The sequence below is a fragment of the Melanerpes formicivorus genome, unplaced genomic scaffold (genome assembly GCF_026170545.1).
Source record: "Melanerpes formicivorus ecotype bairdi unplaced genomic scaffold, bMelFor1.0.p_v2 SCAF_1, whole genome shotgun sequence".
Lineage (NCBI taxonomy): Eukaryota > Metazoa > Chordata > Aves > Piciformes > Picidae > Melanerpes > Melanerpes formicivorus.
The window spans coordinates 47,716,345-47,737,814 of NW_027142353.1; the positions used below are offsets into that span (position 1 = coordinate 47,716,345).

The window sequence follows — 21,470 nt, forward strand, 5'->3', positions numbered from 1 at the left end:
GCAGGCTGCCCAGAGAGGTTGTGGAGTCTCCTTGTGTGGAGAGCTTCCAACCCCCTCTGGCCATTGTGCTCCTGCGCAAGCTGCTGGGGGAGCTCCAGGGGGGCCCTTCCCACTGCCACCATGTGGGGGTCTCTACTTCTGCATGAATCCTTGAGGCTTCTCAAGGGCATCGAGGGGCCGGAGCAGGTCCAGAAGAGGGCAGCGAAGCCGGTGAGGGCTCTTGGGCAGCTCCGGTGTCCCCGTCCCGGGTCGGGGTTTCAGAGCTGCGGTGCTGAGGGTCAGGGTTTGTAGGTGCCCTGGGGGCAGCGCTGGGTCCAAGGTTGGACTCCAGAACCCGGAAGGTCTCCTCCTACCCAGAGGACTCCGTGACAGGAGGTGTGTGGCGGGTAGGGAGGCATAGATTCTCTCCAAAACTCGACTCCGCATCCTGTTCCGCAGCTGCTCCAGCGCTGGCCACCGCCGGAGGCGCAAGGAAGAGGCTGGGCAGAGGCGGGGCCTGCGAGGGGGCGGGGCCAGGCCGGCGGGCCCCGGCCGGAGGCGTAAGGAAGAGGCTGGGCAGAGGCGGGGCCTGCGAGGGGGCGGGGCCAGGCCGGCGGGCCCCGGCCGGAGGCGCAAGGAAGAGGCTGGGCAGAGGCGGGGCCTGCGAGGGGGCGGGGCCAGGCCGGCGGGCCCCGGCCGGAGGCGTAAGGAAGAGGCTGGGCAGAGGCGGGGCCTGCGAGGGGGCGGGGCCAGGCCGGCGGGACCCGGCCGGAGGCATAAGGAAGAGGCTGGGCAGAGGCGGGGCCTGCGAGGGGGCGGGGCCAGGCCGGCGGGCCCCGGCCGGAGGCGTAAGGAAGAGGCTGGGCAGAGGCGGGGCCTGCGAGGGGGCGGGGCCAGGCCGGCGGGACCCGGCCGGAGGCATAAGGAAGAGGCTGGGCAGAGGCGGGGCCTGCGCAGGGGCGGGGCCAGGCCGGCGGGCCCCGGCCGGAGGCGGACAGGCTACGCAGGTGGGGTGTCTTGAGGGGGGTCCTGAAGGGGGACAGGGCATGGAGCGGGGCGTGGGGCGATGCTGGGCATCCGGGTTTGCCAAGGGGGGTCTGGGTATAGGGGAGGTGGATGGAGGCGTGCGGGGGCCGGGTATAGGGCGGGGGCAGATGGAGGGGTGTGGGGGGGAGATTTGGGGGTGAGGGGACGTGAGGGGGGTGCAGGGGGAGCCTGGGGAGCCTGGGTAGGGGAGGCATGGAGGGGTGCGGGGGGGTCTGGGTATGAGGGGACACGGCGGGGTCTGAAGGGGTCTGGGTATCGGGGGACATGGAGGGGTGCAGAGGGGTCTGGGTGTGAGGGGACATGGAGAGTTGCAGAGGGGTCTGGGTATCGGGGGACATGGAGGGGTGCAGAGGGGTCTGGGTGTGAGGGGACATGGAGAGGTGCAGAGGGGTCTGGGTGTGAGGGGACATGGAGGGGTGCAGAGGGGTCTGGGTGTGAGGGGACATGGAGAGGTGCAGAGGGGTCTGGGTGTGAGGGGACATGGAGAGGTGCAGAGGGGTCTGGGTATCGGGGGACATGGAGAGGTGCAGAGGGGTCTGGGTGTGAGGGTGGAGGTTCTTCGAGTGTATGCAGCTCCCTGCCGCAGCTGTTAAGTGAGCCTACCGGGGGTGAGGCTCTGCCTGACCTGCTGTGCTCCAGTCGGGAAGGGCTGGTGGGAGAGGTGATGGTAGGAGGCTGTCTAGGGTGCAGCGACCATGAGACAGTGGAGGTTTCAATACGCAGGGAGATAAGGAGGAGCAGTAACAGAACCCTCACTTTGGACTTCCAGAGGGCAGACTTCAGCTTGTTTAAGCAACTAACGTAGAGAATACCCTGGGCAGCGGCCCTTAAGAACAAAAGGGTCCAGGATGGTTGGACCTACTTCAAGCAGGAGCTCTTGAAGGCACAGGAACTGGCTGTGCCCATATGCTGAAAGATGAGCTGGCAGGGAAGGCTCTGGGCATGGATGGGCAAGCAGCTCCTGAAGGGAGTAAGGGAAAAAAAGAGGGGGGAGGAGGCAACTCGTGATGTGCTTAAGGATGTTAGATCATGTAGGAAAAAAAATCAGAGAGGCAACAGCCCAGGCAGAACTCAAGCTGAACTGCTGAGAAGGACAATAAAAAGCATCTTTATAAACACATTAATGCTACAAAGAGAGCAAGAAGAACCTCCACTCCTTATTGGATCTGGAGGGGAATATTGCAACTGAAGATGAGGAAAAGGCTGGGGTACTAAATACCTTCTGTGCCTCCATTTTCAGCAGCAAGGCAGGAGGACTCCAGGCTAACAGCCTCCTGAGCTGGCAGGTGGGGTCAGGGAGCAGCATAATGCCCCTGAGATCCAGGAGGAAGTAGTTAGAGACCTGCTGAGCCACTTGGATCCCCACAAGTCCATGGGAGCAGCTGGGATCCATCCTAGGGTGCTGAGAGAGCTGGCAGATGAGCTGGCCAAGCCTCTCTCCATCATTTCCCACCAGCCCTGGCTCACTGGAGAGGTCCCAGGGGACTGGAAGCTGCCAAGGTGATGCCCATCCACAAGAAGGGCCAGCAGGAGGAGCCAGGCAATCCCAGGCCTGTCAGCCTGACCTGAGTGCCAGGCAAGAGGATGGAACAGGGCATCTGGAGGGCAATCACACAGCACTTCCAGGAGGGCCAAGGGATCAGGCCCAGCCAGCATGGATTCAGGAAGGGCAGCTCCTGCCTGACCAACCTGATCTCCTGCTCTGCTCAGGTGACTGCCTGGGGGATGTGGGGCAGGCTGTGGCTGTGGTCTGCCTGGACTGCAGCAAGGCCTTTGCCACCGTCCCCCACAGCAAACTCCTGGCCAAGCTGTCAGCCCCTGGCTTGGACAGCAGCACTCTGTGCTGGCTGAGGAACTGGCTGGAGGCTGAGCCCAGAGAGTGGTGGTGAATGGTGCCACAGCCAGCTGGCAGCCAGGCACTAGTGGTGTGCCCCAGGGATCAGTGCTGGGCCCCAGCCTGCTCAATCTCTTTATTGATGATCTGGAGGAGGGCACTGAGTCCATCATCAGTCAGTGTGCAGATGACAGCAAGCTGGGGGCAGGAGTTGAGCTGTTAGAGGCTGGGAGAGCTCTGCAGAGGCACCTTGCCAGGCTGGGCAGATGGGCAGAGTCCAAGGGCATCAGATTGAACACATCCAAGTGCCAGGTGCTGCACATTGGCCACAACAACCCCAGGCAGTGCTCCAGGCTGGGGTCAGAGTGGCTGAGAGCAGCCAGGCAGAGAGGGACCTGGGGGTACTGGTTGAGAGGAGGCTGAACATGAGCCTGCAGTGTGCCCAGGGGGCCCAGAAGGCCAAGGGCATCCTGGCCTGGATCAGGAAGAGTGTGGCCAGCAGGAGCAGGGAGGTCATCCTGCCCTGTACTCAGCACTGGTTAGGCCACACCTTGAGTGCTGTGTCCAGTTCTGGGCCCCTCAGGTTAAGAAGGACATTGAGATGCTGGAAGGTGTCCAGAGAAGGGCAACAAAGCTGGGGAGGGGTCTGGAGCACAGCCCTGTGAGGAGAGGCTGAGGGAGCTGGGCTTGCTTAGCCTGGAGAGGAGGAGGCTCAGGGGAGACCTTCTTGCTCTCTCCAACTCCCTGAAGGGAGGCTGTAGCCAGCTGGGGGTTGGTCTCTTCTGCCAGGCAGCCAGCACCAGAAGAAGAGGACACAGTCTCAAGCTGTGCCAGGGGAGGTTTAGGCTGGAGGTGAGGAGAAAGTTCTTCCCAGCAAGAGAGATTGGCCATTGGGATGTGCTGCCCAGGGAGGTGGTGGAGTCCCCATCCCTGGAGGTGTTCAAGAGGGGACTGGATGTGGCCCTTGGAGCCATGGTTTAGCAGTCAGGAGGTGTTGGGTGACAGCTTGGACTGGATGATCTCTGAGGTCTTTTCCAGCCTTATTGATTCTATGATTCTATGACCTAGAGGGGTGCAGGGGGGGCCTGGGTGTGAGCCCTTCCTAAGTGGCAGAGCAGGGGCGGGGGGGTTGCATTGAGGCACTGGGGGGGGCAGGTTGGGCATAGAGGGTTTCAAGGGGGAGGGTCTGGTCATGGCCCCTCCATTGGCATATGGGGAGGGGATTTGGCACACTGGGGGGTGGGGGGGGGGATTTGGGGCATTGGGGGGGTTCCAGGGCATGCAAGAAGTTGTGTTCTGGGGAGGCCCAAAGAGGGTTTAGGGTTTATGCTTGGGCATAGTGGGGGTTGCAAGGGGGGGATCCAGGCATGATGGAGGGGATGGGGGAGTGCAGGGGGTCAGGTTATGGGGGGGACACGGTGGGGGTACAGGGGGATGGACAGGGGTGTGCACATCTGGGGGGGAGTGTCTGGGGTATTGCTGCATGTGGGGCGTGTAGAGGTGGGGCACAGGACATGAAAGGTGCAGGGGGGAGGTCTGTAGGGGAGCTGGGATGAGGGGAGGATAAATAAGGGCTTTGTGCTGGGGGGTTGCAGGGATGGGGGAATGGGGGAGTCCCAGGAAGATGTGGGCAAGGGTGGGGATGGACTGGGGCATTAGGGGTGCACAAGGAACCTGGGGGAGGGGTTCAGGGCCTGTGGGGGGGTCCATGGGCTCTGGGTCTCTGGGCTGGGGACACTGAGGGTGATAAAGGGGATGGGGGCTTGAGGGTCAGCCTGGGGGGAAAGGGGGTTGGGCAATGGGAGAATGTAGAGGAGCAGGGCTGAGGGACGTGGGGGGGACACACCAGGGACAGGCAGGACAATGGAGAGTGACCCCACCGAGGGGCTTCAATCTCCCCCTTCCCCTCTCCGCCCTATTCAACCCCCGGGGGGCTCTCAGGGAGGCCACCATGTCCCAGGGCCTCGAGGTAAGTCCTCATCCTTCTTCTCCCCATCTCAGTGGTGGGGGAGGGGCACGGGGGACCCCCCCTCTTTTTGAGCTGCGTTTAACAACCTGCACCCCCTGGCAGCAGCAGCAGGGGGATGGCGGCCCCCCGGCGCCTCCACCCTCATCATCATCATCATGGCCCGGGGGGTCCTGCTCCCCGCGGGAGACTCTGTTCCGGCAGGGGGCTGGGACCACCTTCCGCATCCCGGCGCTGCTCTACCTTCCCCCGGCCGACGCCTTCCTGGCCTTCGCCGAGCGCCGCAGCTCGCCCCGGGACCAGGACGCCAAGCACTTGGTGCTGCGCCGGGGACAGAGGCAGGGACACAGGGTTCAGGTAACAGCCAGCACCCTGCCCCTGCCCCCTGCCCCTCTCTGCGCTGTGGGACCCTTGCGGTGCGCAAAGGAGCGGCCCCAGCCCTGCGGGAAGCCCTCTGCTGGGTCCCCAGGCTGGGAGGGTGCAGCCTGCAGAGGAGAAGGCTGCAGGGAGAGCTGCTGGTGGCCTGGCAGGGCTGGAAGGGGCTGAGGAGAAAGCTGGGGACAGAGTTTTGAGCAGGGCCTGTGGGGACAGGGCAAGGGGAGATGGTTTGGAACTGCAAGAAGGAGGCTCAGGCTGGAGAGAAGGAATGCACTGAGGGTGGTGAGAGCCTGTCCCAGGGTGCCCAGAGAGCTGGGAGCTGCCCCATGGCTGGCACCAGCCCAGGGCAGGTTGGTTTGGGGCCCTGAGCAACCTGCTCTGGTTGGGGATGTCCCTGCTGACCATGGAGGGGTTGGACTGGGTGACCTTGGAAGGAGCTTTCAACCCAAACTACTCCATGGTTCTGAGATGGGCTGATCACGGTGGGCACAGGCCTGGGGGCTCTGATGGGCTGTTTTGGGGTGCAGTGGCTGCAGCACCCTCTGTGAGGAGCAAAGGCTGAGAGCAGCTCAAGGGAGGCTCTGCTGCCCCTCTGCTCTGCCCTAGCCAGGCCACAGCTGCAGGGCTGGGTCCAGGTCTGGGCTCCCCAGCTGCAGAGAGACTGAGAAGTGCTGGAGAGAGTCCAGGGGAGGCTGGGGAGAGGCTGAGGGGCCTGGAGCAGCTCTGGGAGCAGCAAAGGCTGAGAGCCCTGGGGCTGAGAGCCTGCAGAAGAGCAGCCCCAGAGGGGAGCTGAGCAATGCTGAGCAAGAGCTGAAGGGGCTGTGGGGGGCAAGAGGCTGGGGCTGGCATCTGCTGAGTGCTGCCCAGGGCCAGGCCAAGGGGCACAAAGTGGCAGGCAGGAGGTGGCAGCAGGAGAGGAGAAAGTTGTTTGGTGTGAGGGTGCTGGAGGCCTGGAGCAGGCTGCCCAGAGAGGTTGTGGAGTCTCCTTGTGTGCAGAGCTTCCAACCCCCCCTGGCCATGGTGCTGCTGGGCAAGCTGCTGGGGGTGCCCTGCTGGAGCAGGCTGGGCTGGGCCTGGCTGAGCTCCAGAGCTCCCTTCCCACCCTCATCCTTGCTGTGACTTGGTGCCACTTGCCCACCCCATAACCTGAACCCTCTTCTCCTCCTCCCTGTTTTCCTCCTCCTCCCTGTTTTCCTCCTCCTCCCTGTTCTCCCTCTCCCTGTTCTCCTTCTCCCTGTTATCTTTCTCCTCCTTCTTCCTGTTCTCCTCCCTCCCTCTTCTCCTCCTCTCTGTCTCCTCCTGTTCCTCCCTGTTCTCTTCCTCCTGCTTCTCCTCTCTGTCTCCTCCTCCTCTCTGTCCTCCTCCTCCCTCCCTCCCTCCCTGCCAGTGGGGCCCGGTGCAGGAGCTGTCGGCGCTGGTGCTGCCCGGGCACCGCACCATGAACCCCTGTCCCCTCTACGACGCCAGGACCGGCACCGTCTTCCTCTTCTGCATCTGCGTGGAGGGCGGCAAGACGGAGGGCTGGCAGCTGCGGAGGAGCCGCAGCGCCGCTCGGCTCTGCTGCTCCACCAGCCCCGACCTGGGCATCAGCTGGGCGCCGCTGCGGGACCTCACCGGGCAGGCGCTGGGCACGGCCCTGCCCCGTTGGGCCACCTTCGCCGTGGGCCCCGGGCACGGCCTGCAGCTGGCATCGGGGCGCTTGGTGGTGCCAGCCTATGCCTACTACGTGCGCTGGAGGCTGTGCGGGGCCCTGCCCGTGCCCTGCTCCGCTCGCCAGCACTCCCTGGTCATTTACAGCGACGACGGCGGGCAGAGCTGGCAGCGGGGGGCGCTGCTGAGCGGTGCCAGCCCGACGGGGGAGTGCCAGGTGGCTGAGCTGGGCGGGGGGGGGCGATGCCGACCAGCCCCTGCTGTACTGCAGCGCCCGGGCGTCCCGGGGCTGCCGGGCCGTAGCCGTCAGCGCCGACGGAGGGGAGAAGTTTGGGCACCCCAGGCCGTGCCCAGCGCTGGGTGAACCCCCCCGGGGGTGCCAGGGGAGCGTGGTCAGCTTCCCTGCCCCTGGCAGCTGCGGGCACGGAGCCAGCAGGTGGTTGCTCTACTCCCATCCCATCGACCGGCGGCGCCGCCGCGATTTGGGCATCTACCTCAACCCCTCCCCCTTGGATGGCGAGGGGTGGGGGCAGCCCTGGGTGCTGCAGGAGGGCCCTGCCGGCTACTCAGACCTTGCCAGCTGCCCAGGAGGGGTCTTTGGGTGCCTGTTTGAGCGTGGCACCAGCAGCTCCTGCGAGGAGATCGCCTTCTGCCTCTTCAGCCTGGGCACCTCCGCCCACGGCCTCCAGGACCCCAAAGCCTCCTCAAAGTGAGCTGGCATGGGGGGGGGGGGAGGGGAGCCACGGCCAGCAGCAGGGCTGGCACCGCACCAGGACACTTTGGATGCTCAGCAGCTTCCTTGCTTTTAATGAATGAATGAATGCTCAGCTTTTTAATTAACCCAGCGCTGTTTGTGACCTCGGGGGGGAAGGGGGAGGGGTCTTGGAGGCGATGCTGGGGGGTTGGAGGAGCTGGGGGAGGGGGTGGAGGAGCTGCTGGGGGGTTGGAGGAGCTACTGGGGGTTGGAGGAGCTGCTGGGGGGGGGGTGGGGGAGGTGCTGGGGGCTGGAGGAGCTGCTGGGGGGGGGTGGAGGAGGAGGTGCTGGGGGTTGAAGGAGCTGCTGGGGGGGTTGGGGGAGGTGCTGGGGGTTGAAGGAGCTGCTGGGGGGGGTGGGGGAGGTGCTGGGGGTTGAAGGAGCTGCTGGGGGGGGGAGGAGGTGCTGGGGGTTGAAGGAGCTGCTGGGGGGGGGTGGGGGAGGTGCTGGGGGCTGGAGTGCTGAGGCCATGGGACACAGCTGAGTGCTAGGGCCGTGGGGCATGGGGTGCTGGGGACACAGGGCCAGGGGACACAGCTGTGTGATGGACAGTGATGCCCAGAGCCTGGAGCAGAGGAGTGCCCACCCCCAGCACTGGACACATCCTGTGCCTACACCGCCATGGCCTCGTCCCCACCTCGGTGCAGGACAGGGCTGTCCTCTCCGGTCCCCTTGGCACAGCCACAGCCACAGCCACCCCCACACACATTCCCAACTTCTCTTGAGCTTCTCTCTGGGAATTCAGCTGGTTCCAGGGACAGGAGGGATGGGGGCAAGGCGGTTGGGAGACAGAAAACAGCGACAGGAGAGGGTGGGGACAGGGGACAAGAGTGGGACAGGGTGGGATGGGGATGGGGAGGGGCAGGGTGGGATGGGGATAAGGACAGACAGGTTGGGGACAAGGACAGGCAGGATGAGGCCAGGCCAGGGCCAGGCAAGAGGAGGACAAGCAGGATGGGGCCAAGGAAGGTAGGAAAATAGAAAGCTGGGGACAGGAGATAAAATAAGGACACACAAGAGTGGGACAGGGGAGATGGGGACCTGGAGGATGAGGGCAGGGCAGAATGGGGACAGGGAGGATGGAATGAAGCTGGGTCAGGACAGGGACAAGACAGGGACAGGGGCAAACCAGAATGAGGCCAAGGCAGGATTGGGATGGGGACAAGGACAGGCAGGACAGGGACAGGCAGGAGGGATGGGGACAGAGACAAGGACAAGCAGGACAGGGACAGGCAGGATGAAGCCAGGGAAGGGCGGGGACAGGCAGGATGGGGACAGGGACAAGCAGGACAGGCAGGAGGGGTGGGGATCAGGACAGGCAGGACAGGGACAGGCAGGACAGGGACAGGCAGGAGGGATGGGAACCAGGACAGGCAGGACAGGGACAGGGACAAGCAGGACAGGCAAGAGGGGTGGGGATCAGGACAGGCAGGACAGGGACAGGCAGGACAGGGACAGGCAGGATGGGGACAGGGACAGGCAGGACGGGGACAGGGACAGGCAGGGCAGGGACAGGCAGGATGGGGACAGGGACAGGCAGGACGGGGACAGGGACAGGCAGGGCAGGGACAGGCAGGATGGGGACAGGGACAGGCAGGACAGGGACAGGCAGGATGGGGACAGGGACAGGCAGGGCAGGGACAGGCAGGATGGGGACAGGGACAAGCAGGGCAGGGAGAGGCAGGATGAAGCCAGGGGAGGCTGGGGCCGGGCAGGCCGGGGACCAGCCCCACCACTCCCCGCTGCTCCATCCCCAGCCCGAAGCCAACGTGGCGGCTCCGGACCCCCCTTCCCAACCCCCTCCTGCCCGGGGCGTGTCCCCCCCGCCCCCCTGCCCGCCTTGCTCCCAGCTCGCCGGGGTTGGGATGCGAGCGCTGGGGCCGCCGGGCTCGCTGGCTTTGGGGGTGCTGATGTCTCTCCTGCGTCCCCCCCCGGCCCCGGCTGAGACCTACTCGGCCATGGCCAGCGTCCGCGGGGCGCTGGGCACCGAGGCTCGCCTGCTGCGCCGGCTGCGAACCTACCTGGGGCGGGAGAACGCCCGGCTGCAGCGCCTGGCCAGGTAACGACGCCCCGAGCCCCCCAGCCCTACCCCCCAGCTCTGACCCCCCAGCTCTGACCGTCCTCACCAAGCCCCCAGCTCTGGCTCCCCAGCTCTGACCTCCTCACTCGGACTTCCCCTGAGCCCCCCCAGCTCTGACTCCCCAACTTTGACCCCCTCACTCTGACCCCCACCTTGACACCCCCAGCTCTGACCCCCTCACCCTGAGCACCCACTGGCCCCCCAGCTCTGACCCCCTCACCCTGCCCCCCCCCCACACTGATTCCTGCCCTCACCCCCTCACCCTGACCATTTCACTGTAAGCCCCATCATGAGCCCCCAACTCTGCCCCCCTGGCCGTGCTCCCCTCACCCTGCCCCCTCACCCTGCTCCCCCTCACCCCACTCCTCTCACCCTGCCCCCCTTCACCCTGCCCCCCTCACCCTGCCCCCCTTCACCCTGCCCCTCTCACCTAGCCCCCCTCAGCCCCACCCTAATCCCCCAATTCTGACCCTCTCACCCTGCTCCCCCAACCCCCTCCCCATGTCCCCTTGCCCCTGCTGTCACAGCACCCCCAGGGCCGTGCCACCCCCAGGTACCCACCAGGGGGTTGGGCTCTGCCACCCTCCCTGTGGTTTCCCCACACACTGTGGATGTCCAGCTATGAGGGGAGGGGGTTCAGACCCTCAGGGATGTCACCAGCCAGGAGCACCACTCCCAAGGGTCTTTCCCCTTGGGGGGCTTGATAGGTTTTATGAGAGGATCAAGGCCCTGCACCAGGACCCCCAGGCCTCAGTGGACAACCCCTTGCTGGCCTTCAGCCTCATCAAACGACTTCATTCTGACTGGCCCAACGTGGTCTACAGTGAGGAGGCCTCTGAGAACATCCAGGGTGAGGAGATGGGGGAGGGGGTGGCTGGGCCAGGGGTCCCCTCTGTCACCTGGGAGGGATGGGAGGGGACACGGTGGAGGAGAAAGGGGAAAGGGAGGCAGGAGCAGAAGGGCTGGAGGAGCAGGAGAAGGCATGGGGGAGCAGGAGATGGATGGAGGAGCAGAAGGGATGGAGGGGCAGGAGAAGGGATGGAGAGGCAGAAGGGATGGAGGGGCAGAAGGGATGGAGGAACAGAAGGGATGGAAGGGCAGGAGAAGGGCTGGAGAGGCAGAAGGGCTGGAGGGGCAGGAGAAGGGCTGGAGGGGCAGGTGAATGATGGAGCAGGAGAAGGGGTGGAGGAGCAGAAGGGATGGAGGGGCAGGAGAAGGGGTGGAGGAGCAGAAGGGATGGAGGGGCAGGAGGAGGGCTGGAGGGGCAGGAGAATGATGGAGCAGGAGATGGATGGAGGAGCAGAAGGGATGGAGGGGCAGGAGAAGGGAGGGAGGAGCAGGAGACGGGATGGAGGAGCAGGAGGAGAGATGGAAGACAGTCCTCCTCAATGCACCCCAAAACCTCTTTAGTCCCCCTCCATGCACCCCAAAAGCTCACCCACCCCTTTCCCTGAACCCCCTCCCCCCCCCCCCCCAGTGCTGCAGGAGGCTTTCCAGGAGGTGGAGGAGGAGCTGCCAGGAGCCGAGGACCTGGCCGGGGCCGCCCGGGGGCTGATGAGGCTGCAGGACGTCTACGGCTTGAGCGCCAAGGCCATGGCCAGGGGCAGCCTGCAGCCGGCGGCCCCGGGCTGGCCTCCCCTCGCCCGCCCCGGCCCTCCCTTCCCCCTCTCTGCTGCTGACTGCTTCCACGTGGGAAAGGTGAGGAGGAGCTGTGGCCGCTCCCGGCGGGGCCAGCGCCTCCTGACCCTGAGCCCTGCATGGGGCAAAGAGTGGGAGAGGAGAGGAGCTCGAGGCTTGGAGGGAGGGGTCTGGGCATGGTGGGGAGATGGCAGGGTGAGGGTGGTGGGATGGAGATGGAGATGGTGGGATGGAGGTGGGGATGAAAATGGAGATGGAGGGATGGAGATGGAGGTGGGGATAGGAATGGAGATGATGGGATGGAGGTGAGGACAGAAATGGAGATGGAGGGATGGAGATGGGAATGATAGGATGCAGATGGGGATGACAATGGAGATGATAGAGGTGGGGATGATGGAGGTGATGAGGATGATGGAGGTGATGATGGGGATGATGGGGATGGGGGTGATGGAGATGGAGATGGAAATGGAGATGATGGAAATGGAGGCAGATAATAGGATGAAGATGATGGGATGGAGATGAGGAAGGGGATGGAGATGATGGTAAATGGAGACAGATGATGATGGGATGGAGATGGGACAGGAGGGGATAGACAGGAGTGGGCTTGGGGTGAAGGTGGTGATGGGGGCAGGATGGGGATGTGGTGGGGTGGGATTGGACAGGCTGGGAATGGGGTGCAGGCCATGGTGGCCCTGCTGGTGACACTGTGGCTGGCAGGTGGCCTATGACACAGGAGACTTCTACCACTCCATCCCCTGGCTGGAGGAGGCTGCTGGCCTCTTCCGCCTCTCCTATGGCAGATGGCACCCAGAGGATGGCAGTAGCCTGGAGGCTGCCCTGGACCACCTTGCCTTCTCCTACTTCATGGTATGGCCACCAAGCTCCAGTCCCAGCTCCCTGGTGCCCAGCAGGGCTGAGCTTTGGGTGGTGGGGAGAAGATGGTCAAAGGCTCTTCACTGTCCCCCATCCAGGCTGGAAACATCTCCCAGGCCTTGAGCCTCTCCAAGGAGTTCCTCCTCTACGGTATGTGGGACAACCTCTGCTGTGGCAGGAGGTGGGGAGAGAAGGGGGGCTTTTGGGGGTGTCTCCACCACCCACCTCCTCCTTCACACAATCACAGACTTGTTAGGGTTGGAAGGGAGCTCAAGGCTCATCCAGAGGAGCTTTTGGGAGGATTAAAGAGCTCTTGGGGTGCATGGAAGGAGATGGAGGAGCTTTTGGGGTGCATGGAGGAGGATTAAAGAGCTCTTGGGGTGCATGGAAGGAGATGGGGGAGCTTTTGGGGTGCATGGAGGGGGAGGGATGAGCTCTCGGATGAGCTTTTGATGTGCGAGTGGTCAGTCCTTCTCTGACCCTGGGAGCCTCAGGGGCTGCTCCTCCATCCATCCTCTGCTCCTCCAGGGCTTCTGCTCCTCATCCATCCTCTGCTCCTCCAGGCCTTCTGCTCCTCCATCCATCCTCTGCTCCTCCAGGCCTTCCACTCCTCCATCCATCCTCTGCTCCTCCAGGCCTTCTGCTCCTCCATCCATCCTCTGCTCCTCCAGGCCTTCTGCTCCTCATCCATCCTCTGCTCCTCCAGGCCTTCTGCTCCTCATCCATCCTCTGCTCCTCCAGGCCTTCTGCTCCTCCATCCATCCTCTGCTCCTCCATCCATCTTCTGATCCTCCAACCCTTCTCCTGCTCATAGAATCACAGAATTGTCAGGGTTGGAAGGGACCTCAAGGCTCAGACAGCCCCAAGCCCCCTGCCATGGGCAGGGACACCTCACACCACAGCAGGCTGCTCACAGCCACCTCCAGCCTGGCCCTGAACACCTCCAGGCATGAGGCTTCCACCACCTCCCTGGGCAACCTGTGCCAGGCTCTCACCACCCTCATGGGGAAGAGCTTCTTCCTCACATCCAATCTCAGTCTCCCCACTTCTAGTTCTGCTCCATCCCCCCCAGTCCTATCCCTCCCTCACACCCTCACAAGTCCCTCCCCAGCTTTCCTGGAGCCACCTCCAGACACTGGCAGGCCACAAGAAGGTTTCCTGGGAGCCTTCTCCTCTCCAGACTGCACAACCCCAACTCTCTCAACCCTCTCCCTTCACTTCCAACCTCTTGCCACCCCCACGGGGGGCACTGAGCTTGGGTTGGGGGGGGGTGAGGTTGGAGAGTAGGTTTTTGGGGTGAGAGCAGGACCTGTGTGGCAGAGCCCAGCAACCAAAGGGTGGTGAGGAACGTGGCCAAGTACCAGGAGCTGCTGGAGGTGGGGCTGGAGGCGAAGGCTGTGCCCCTGGCTCGCCCCAACGGGACCCAGCTGCGGAGCCGCGATGCCTACGAGCAGCTGTGCCAGCGCCCGGGGGGGCAGGTAGGGGATGCCAAAGTTAGTGCCCACCAGCTCCCAACCCCACCACTGCCTCCTCCTTCAGCTCCCTCATGGTCTTCTCTCCCTCTCCTCAGCCCTACCTGGGGATTCCCCCAGGGCTCAGCTGCTCCTATGAGACCAACGGCAGCCCCTACCTGCTCCTCCAGCCCGCCAAGAAGGAGGTGGTGCAGGTCCAGCCCTACCTCGTCCTCTACCACGACTTCATCACTGACCTGGAGGCTGAGACCATCAAGGGCTTGGCAGGGCCTTGGGTGAGCCTTCTCCTGGGTGCCCCATGAGCTGGTGGTCCTTCTATCTCCTAGAAAGGGGTCCCCAAGAGCTGGAGGTGCTTCCATCCCCTGGAGAAGGGTCCCCAAGAGCTGGAGGTGCTTCCACCCCCTGGAGAAGGGTCCCCAAGAGCTGGAGGTGCTTCCACCCCCTGGAGAAGGGTCCCCAAGAGCTGGAGGTGCTTCCACCCCCTGGAGAAGGGTCCCCAAGAGCTGCTTGGTCAACCCTGGAGGCTTTTTAAGGCAGGGCTTATCCAAAGCCTTCTGCAGGGAGCCCCTGGGGTGAGCTGAGCTCTGCTTGGTTCCACCTGAGACCTCCTGGAGGTTCTGGGGGAGAACCCAGATCCATGCCTGGACCCAGCCAACTGCCTGTCAGGCTTGGGTTGGTGCCACCCAGCTCTGCTGCACCCAGGTTCTGACACCCTGGGGGGGACACCTTGGGGTGGAGATCTTTGGCCACCAGCTGCTAGAGACCCTGGGGGGACACCTTGGGCTGGGGATCTTTGGCCACCAGCTGCTAGAGACCCAACCCTCTGGTCTGAGGTTGGGCTGTGGGGGGACCCAATCTGCTGTCCCCACCCCCACCCTGTGTCCCTCCAGCTGCAGAGGTCTGTGGTGGCTTCTGGGGAGCAGCAGCAGAAAGCTGAGTACAGGATCAGCAAGAGGTAGGCAGCAGACACCTCCAGCCCCTTCCCCACCACCCTAGGTAGCCCTGTGGCCACCAGCCTGGGTGGCCCTGTGGTCACCACCCTGTGTGCCCTATCATCATTGCCCTGGGTAGCCCTATGGCCACCAGCCTGGGTGGCCCTCCAGCCCCTTCTCCACCACCCTAGGTAGCCCTGTGGCCACCAGCCTGGGTGTCCCTGTGGTCACCACCCTGTTGGCCCTGTGGTCACCCCCCTGGGTGGCCCTGTGGTCACCACCCTGTGTGCCCTATCATCACTGCCCCGGGTAGCCCTATGGCCACCAGCCTGGGTGGCCCTCCAGCCCCTTCTCCTCCGGCCCCATGGCCACCAGCTTGGGCAGCCCTGCGGTCCCCAGCACCCTGGGGAGCTCTGGGACCCTCCAGCGGTGGCTGGGGGGCGCTGAAGGTCTGGGGGTGGGGGTCCCCCAGCGCCTGGCTGAAGGCCACGGCGGCGCCGGCGGTGGTGGCCCTGGAGCAGAGGATCTCAGCCCTGACCGGCCTGGACCTGAGGCCTCCCTACGCTGAGCACCTCCAGGTGGTCAACTACGGCCTGGGGGGGCACTACGAGCCCCACTTCGACCATGCCACGGTCAGCAGCTCGGCGGTGGGCCTGGGGGTGGCCTGGAGAGGGTGACCCTTGGGGGGAGGTCCTTGGAGGGATGGTGACTGGGAGGAGGTCTCTGGGAGGAGGTGCTTGGGAGGATGATGCTTGGGTGGAGGTCCTTGGGAGGAGGTCCTTGGGTGCTGGCCCTGGGGAGAAGGTCTCTGGGAGGAGGTCCTTGGGGAGGGATGATGCTTGGGAGGAGGTCCTTGGGGGGAGGTGCTTGGGAGGAGGTCTCTGGGAGGAGGTCCTTTGGGGGGATGGTGCTTGGGAGGAGGTCCTTGGGTGCTGGCCCTGGGGAGGAGGTCTCTGGGAGGAGGTCCCTGGGGGAATGGTGCTTGGGAGCAGGTCCTTGGGTGCTGGCCCTGGGGAGGAGGTCTCTGGGAGGAGGTCCTTGGGGAGGGATGATGCTTGGAAGGAGGTCCTTGGGTGCTGGCAACTTGGGAGGAGGTCCCTGGGAGGAGGTCCTTGGGGGGAGGTCCCTGGGGGGATGGTGCTTGGGAGGTGGTCCTTGGGAGGTGGTCCTTGGGAGGATATCCTCAGGGGGATGGTGCTTGGGGATTATCCTGGGGGAGGTCCATCAGGATGGTCTTGGAGGTGGTTCATGGGGTGGGTCTCCAGGTGGGCTCTGGGTTGGACCCTGGGATGGGCTCTGGGTCCCCAGGGTGGGCTTTGAGGTGGTCCACCAGCTGGTCTTGGAGATGGTCCGTGGGGTGGGTCCCTAGGGTAGCCCATCAGATGTTCCTGGAGGTGGGATTTGGGGATGGTGCTCCCTGGGAGGCTCCTTGGGGGGTTCTGGAGGTGGTCTCTGGTGGGAGGCTCCTTGGGGGGGTTCTGGGAGTGGTCTCTGGTGGGAGGCTCCTTGGGGGGGTTCTGGGGGTGGTCTCTGGTGGGAGGCTCCCTCAGATGCTCCTGGGGGTGGCTCCTGGGGGTGGCTCCCTGGGGGGCAGTTGTCCCCATGGTGAGCCCTGGGAAGGGCAGGAGAAAGGAAGGAGGGAGGGGATGGGAGGGAGGGGCAGAGGGTGCCCTGGGGTGGGGGTGAGGCCACCTGAGAAGCAGCAGCTCTGGGGGGCTGGGAGGTGTCTCCAGGCTGTGCTGTGGCCTCCTTGGCTGACCATCTCCAACTCTTGGCTCCTGGGCAGTCCATGAAGAGTCCTCTGTACAGGATGAAGTCAGGCAACAGGATTGCCACCGTCATGATCTACGTGAGTCCTCCTGGAGCCTCCTGAGTCCTCCTGGAGCCTCCTGGACTCCTCCTGGAGCCTCCTGAGTCCTCCTGGAGCCTCCTGGACTCCTCCTGGAGCCTCCTGGAGCCTCCTGAGTCCTCCTGGAGTGTTTCTGGAGCCTCCTGAGTACTCCTGGAACTTCCTGGAGGCCTTTCTGGAGCCTCCTTCCTTCCTGGAGCCACCTGAGACCTCCTGGAAGCCTCTTGGAATCCTTCTGGAGCCTCCTGAATATCTCTGGAGTCCCCTGGATGCCTCCTTGAGCTTCCTGGCTCTTTCTGGAGGCCTCCTGGAGCCTCCTTAGTACTTCTGGAGTCTTTCTGAAGCCTCCTGAGTCCTCCTGGAGCCTCCCAAGGCCCTCTGGAGTAACCCTGGAGCCTCCTGGACTCCTTCTAGAGCCTCTTGGAGTCCTCCTGGAGCATTTCTGGAGCCTCCTGAGCCCTCCTGGAAGTCTCTTGGAATCCTCCTGGAGGCCTCCTGAGTATTTCTGGAGCCTTCTAAGTCCTTCTGGAGTCCTCCTGGGGTCTCCTGAGTCCTCCTGGACCCCCCTGGATTCCTCCTGGAGTCTCCTGAGTCTTTCTGGAGGCCTCCTGGAGCCTCCTCCCTGTGCAGCCTCTGCCCCTTGCATGGCCATCAGTAGGTTTCAGAGTGAACAGGGCTGGAAGAGGGGGAGGGCAGCCCCCAAATCAGCCCCTGGAGGGGTGATGACATCAGGAGAAGGTTTAGGAGCATGGTGGAGATGGGGGGACACACACCAAGGGGTGGGACTGGGGCCTCAGATCCTCCCCCCCCCCCCCCTTAAAGCAGGTGGGGGGGGCTGGGACCAAGGCTCCTCTTTCTGCTTCCTCCTCAGCTGAGTGCAGTGCAGGCTGGAGGCTCCACAGCCTTCATCTATGCCAACCTCAGTGTGCCTGTGGTGAAGGTGAGGCTGGGGGGACAGCCCCAGGAGCCCCCCTGGGGAGAGAGGAAGTTGGGAGGGGGAGGGGGGGACCACACCACAGCTCCCTTCTGCCTCCTTCCTCTCAGAGGGGTGGGGGCTGAGCCTCCCCCGTGCCAAAGCCCAACCTCAGCAGCTCCCTCAGAGGGGTTTGGGGGGGTGAAAGCCTCACCCCAGGGTGTCCTGGCTAACTTTTGGGGTGCAAACCCTCAACCCTAGGGCTCCTGACTCTCTTTTGGGGTGTGAAAACCTCACCCTAAGGCTCCTGCATCACTTCTGGGGGGCAAACCCCTCAATCCCAGCCCTCCTCTGGGGCTCCCCACCCCCAATCCCTTCCCTCCCAGCCCTGTTTTGGGGCTCCCCACCCCCAATCCCTTCCCTCCCAGCCCCGCTTTGGGGCTCCCCCCCCCCAATCCCTTCCCTCCCAGCCCTCCTTTGGGGCTCCCCACCCCCAATCCCTTCCCTCCCAGCCCTGCTTTGGGGCTCCCCCCCCCCCAATCCCTTCCCTCCCAGCCCTCCTTTGGGGCTCCCCACCCCCAATCCCTTCCCTCCCAGCCCTGTTTTGGGGCTCCCCACCCCCAATCCCTTCCCTCCCAGCCCTGCTTTGGGGCTCCCCACCCCCAATCCCTTCCCTCCCAGCCCTCCTTTGGGGCTCCCCACCCCCAATCCCTTCCCTCCCAGCCCTGCTTTGGGGCTCCCCCCCCCCCAATCCCTTCCCTCCCAGCCCTCCTTTGGGGCTCCCCACCCCCAATCCCTTCCCTCCCAGCCCTCCTCTGGGGCTCCCCACCCCCAATCCCTTCCCTCCCAGCCCTGTTTTGGGGCTCCCCACCCCCAATCCCTTCCCTCCCAGCCCCGTTTTGGGGCTCCCCACCCCCAATCCCTTCCCTCCCAGCCCTCCTTTGGGGCTCCCCACCCCCAATCCCTTCCCTGCCAGCCCTGCTTTGGGGCTCCCCACCCCCAATCCCTTCCCTCCCAGCCCTGTTTTGGGGCTCCCCCCCCCAATCCCTTCCCTCCCAGCCCTCCTTTGGGGCTCCCCACCCCCAATCCCTTCCCTGCCAGCCCTGCTTTGGGGCTCCCCCCCCCAATCCCTTCCCTGCCAGCCCTGCTTTGGGGCTCCCCACCCCCAATCCCTTCCCCCCCAGCCCTCCTCTGGGGCTCCCCCCCCCCCAATCCCTTCCCTGCCAGCCCTGTTTTTGCAGACCCAACCCCAGCCCCTCCTCTCCCCTCCCCCCCAGAACGCAGCTCTCTTCTGGTGGAACCTGCGCCGCAGCGGGGCGGGGGATGGGGACACCCTGCACGCCGCCTGCCCTGTCCTGGCTGGGGACAAGTGGGGTGAGAGATGGCTCCCGGCCGGCCCCTTGGGGTCCCCCCGGGTCGGGAGGGGGCAGAAAAGGGGGGGTGGGAAGCCAGGAAACACCTGGAAAGGAGGGGACAGGGCTCGGAGCAAGGCGGGGAGGGGCCGGGGGGGGAGGGCCGGGGGCCAGGGCAGATGGAGATCTTTGTCCTTGTCCCCTCCCCAGTGGCCAACAAATGGATCCATGAGCACGGGCAGGAGTTCCGCAGGCGCTGCGGCGCTGACCCGCGGGACTGAGCTCACCCACGGGGGACAGAGCCCACTCCTGGGTGATAAAGGCCACCCGTGGGGGAGAGCATCCACCAGAGCCCACCCACGGGGGACAGAGGCCACCCAGGAGTGACAGAGCCCACCTGTGGGTGACAGAGCTCACCCACGGGGGACAGAGGCCACCCAGGAGTGACAGAGCCCACCCAGGAGTGACAGAGCTCACCTGTGGGTGACAGAGCTCACCCACGGGGGACAGAGGCCACCCAGGAGTGACAGAGCTCACCCACGGGGGACAGAGGCCACCCAGGAGTGACAGAGCTCACCTGTGGGTGACAGAGCTCACCCACGGGGGACAGAGGCCACCCAGGAGTGACAGAGCTCACCCACGGGGGACAGAGGCCACCCAGGAGTGACAGAGCTCACCTGTGGGTGACAGAGCTCACCCACGGGGGACAGAGGCCACTCCTGGGTGACAAAGGCCACCCGTGGGGGAGAGCATCCACCAGAGCCCACCCACGGGGGACAGAGGCCACCCAGGAGTGACAGAGCTCACCTGTGGGTGACAGAACCCACACACGGATGACAGAGGCCAACCCTGGGTGACAGAGCCACCCACGGGTGATAAAGGCCACCTGTGGGTGACAAGAGCCCACCCATGGGTGACAAACTCCTCCAGAGCCCACTAGTGGGTGACAGAGGCCACCTGTGGGGGACAAGAGCCCACCCGTGAGAGACAGAACCCACCCACGGATGACAGTGTCCAGCAGTGGCCACTTGCAGGTGACAGAGCCACCCAGGGGTGACAGAGCCCACCCATGAAGGAGAAGAGCCCACTCATGGGTGACAGAGTCCTCCAGAGCCCACCCACGGGTGACAGAGCCCACTCACAGGCAACAGAGTCCACTCACCGGTGACAGTCCACCAGAGCCCCCCATGGGTGACAAGAGCCCACCAGTGGGTGACAAGAGCCCCCCACGGGTGACAGAGGTCACCAGAGCCCACCAGTGGGTGACAAGAGCCCACTCCTGGGTGACAGAGGCACTCAAGGGTGAGAGAAGCCCCCCACGGGTGACAAAGCCGAGTCTCAGAGGCCCTCTGGGGGGTGCTGGCAGCTGCTCAGCCCCTGCCTGAAACCCGCGACAATAAAGGGACCTCAGCTGCACCTCGGTGGTCATCAGCAGGCTTCAGAGTGAAGAGCAGGGGGGAGCTCAAAGCAGGGCTGGCAGGGCAGGGAGCGGGGGTGGGGAGCCCCAAAGGAGGGCTGGCAGGGAAGGGATTGGGGGTGGGGAGCCCCAAAGGAGGGCTGGCAGGGAAGGGATTGGGGGTGGGGAGCCCCAAAGGAGGGCTGGGAGGGAAGGGATTGGGGGTGGGAAGCCCCAAAGGAGGGCTGGGAGGGAAGGGATCGGGGGTGGGAAGCCCCAAAGGAGGGCTGGGAGGGAAGGGATTGGGGTTGGGGAGCCCCAAAGGAGGGCTGGGAGGGAAGGGATTGGGGGTGGGAAGCCCCAAAGCAGGGCTGGCAGGGAAGGGATTGGGGGTGGGGAGCCCCAAAGGAGGGCTGGGAGGGAAGGGATCGGGGGTGGGAAGCCCCAAAGGAGGGCTGGGAGGGAAGGGATCGGGGGTGGGAAGCCCCAAAGGAGGGCTGGGAGGGAAGGGATTGGGGTTGGGGAGCCCCAGAGGAGGGCTGGCAGGGCTGGGAATGGGGTTTGGACCCCTCCAAATGGGGCTAGGAGGGATGGGATTGGGACACCAGGACACTCAGAGGGCCTATTTTGGGCTGGGCCAAGCCACACCTGGGTGTGTTCCTGGGTGGCTCTGCTCTGGCAGGGCGGGTTGGAGCTGCTGATGTCCAGAGGTGCCTTCCACCCCCCCCAAGCTGTGACTCTGTGAGGCTCTTTTTGCCTGCCAAAGGGAGAAGCAGCCACCAGAGGACCACGATGGACACTTCCCAGACAAAGGCACAGACCCAAGGGTGCTGGAGGCTCAACACAGCCCAGAGGAAGCCTCCCCTCCAGCCACCCACCCCTGCTGCTCTCCCTGGAGTCATCCTTCTGTCCTGTCAGCCCCACAGGATTCCCTCAGCCTAGGTCCATGGAATGGGTTGGGGTGGAAGGGACCTCAAAGCTCATCCAGCTCCAACCCCCCAGCCCAGGCTGCTCAGGGCCTCATCCAGCCTGGCCTTGAACACCTCCAGGGAGGGGACAGCCACAGCCTCCCTGGGCAACCTGTGCCAGTGTCTGCCCAGCCTAAGCTTCATAGAGTCATGAAGGCTGTAGAGAAGCTCTGAGATCATCACCACCACCATCATCATCACCACCACCACCACCATCATCACCTCCTCCACCACCACCATCTCCTCCCAGGAGGTGTTCCAGGCCAGGCTGCTCCACTGGAGCTGTCCCTGCCCATGGCAAGGGGGTTGGAACTGGCTGAGCTTCAAGGTCCCTTTCCAACATGGAGCAGAATTGTTTGGCTTGGAAGGGACCTCTAAGGCCATGGAAC

At 64.5% G+C, this 21,470-nt stretch overlaps 2 protein-coding genes across 3 annotated transcripts; both read left to right on the forward strand.

Moving 5' to 3' along the window:
• Positions 1–939: 939 nt before the first annotated feature.
• On the forward strand, positions 940–7,694 carry NEU3 (neuraminidase 3). Its single transcript, XM_068141912.1, is given in 5 exon segments — positions 940–986; positions 4,802–4,829; positions 4,932–5,183; positions 6,592–7,082; positions 7,084–7,694. Coding segments are annotated over 4 exon segments (1,245 nt in total). The 5' UTR covers positions 940–986; positions 4,802–4,811; the 3' UTR covers positions 7,568–7,694.
• Positions 7,695–9,469: 1,775 nt separating this feature from the next.
• Positions 9,470–20,133, forward strand: P4HA3 (prolyl 4-hydroxylase subunit alpha 3). Of its 2 annotated transcripts, XM_068140117.1 has the most exons (13): positions 9,470–9,667; positions 10,396–10,538; positions 11,166–11,386; positions 12,044–12,193; positions 12,298–12,349; positions 13,520–13,677; positions 13,770–13,946; positions 14,562–14,626; positions 15,076–15,235; positions 16,390–16,452; positions 17,324–17,392; positions 18,643–18,739; positions 18,928–19,086. In XM_068140117.1, the coding sequence occupies exons 1-13, from the start codon at positions 9,474–9,476 to the stop codon at positions 18,996–18,998; spliced, it is 1,620 nt and encodes a 539-aa protein (XP_067996218.1). In that variant the 5' UTR covers positions 9,470–9,473; the 3' UTR covers positions 18,999–19,086. The 2 variants fall into 2 exon arrangements, with proteins under 2 accessions (XP_067996218.1, XP_067996126.1); XM_068140025.1 differs by lacking the exon at positions 18,643–18,739 and having other exon boundaries at positions 18,928–20,133.
• The last annotated feature ends 1,337 nt before the right edge of the window (positions 20,134–21,470 follow it).

Bases quoted from the DNA above. Each gene is read 5' to 3' on its own strand.
- P4HA3 (XM_068140025.1), top strand. From the start codon at position 9,474: ATGCGAGCGCTGGGGCCGCCGGGCTCGCTGGCTTTGGGGGTGCTGATG. The intron at 12,350-13,519 runs GTATGTGGGACA...CCTGTGTGGCAG, and splicing joins CAAGGAGTTCCTCCTCTACG to AGCCCAGCAACCAAAGGGTG. The intron at 16,453-17,323 runs GTGAGTCCTCCT...CTTCCTCCTCAG, and splicing joins TTGCCACCGTCATGATCTAC to CTGAGTGCAGTGCAGGCTGG.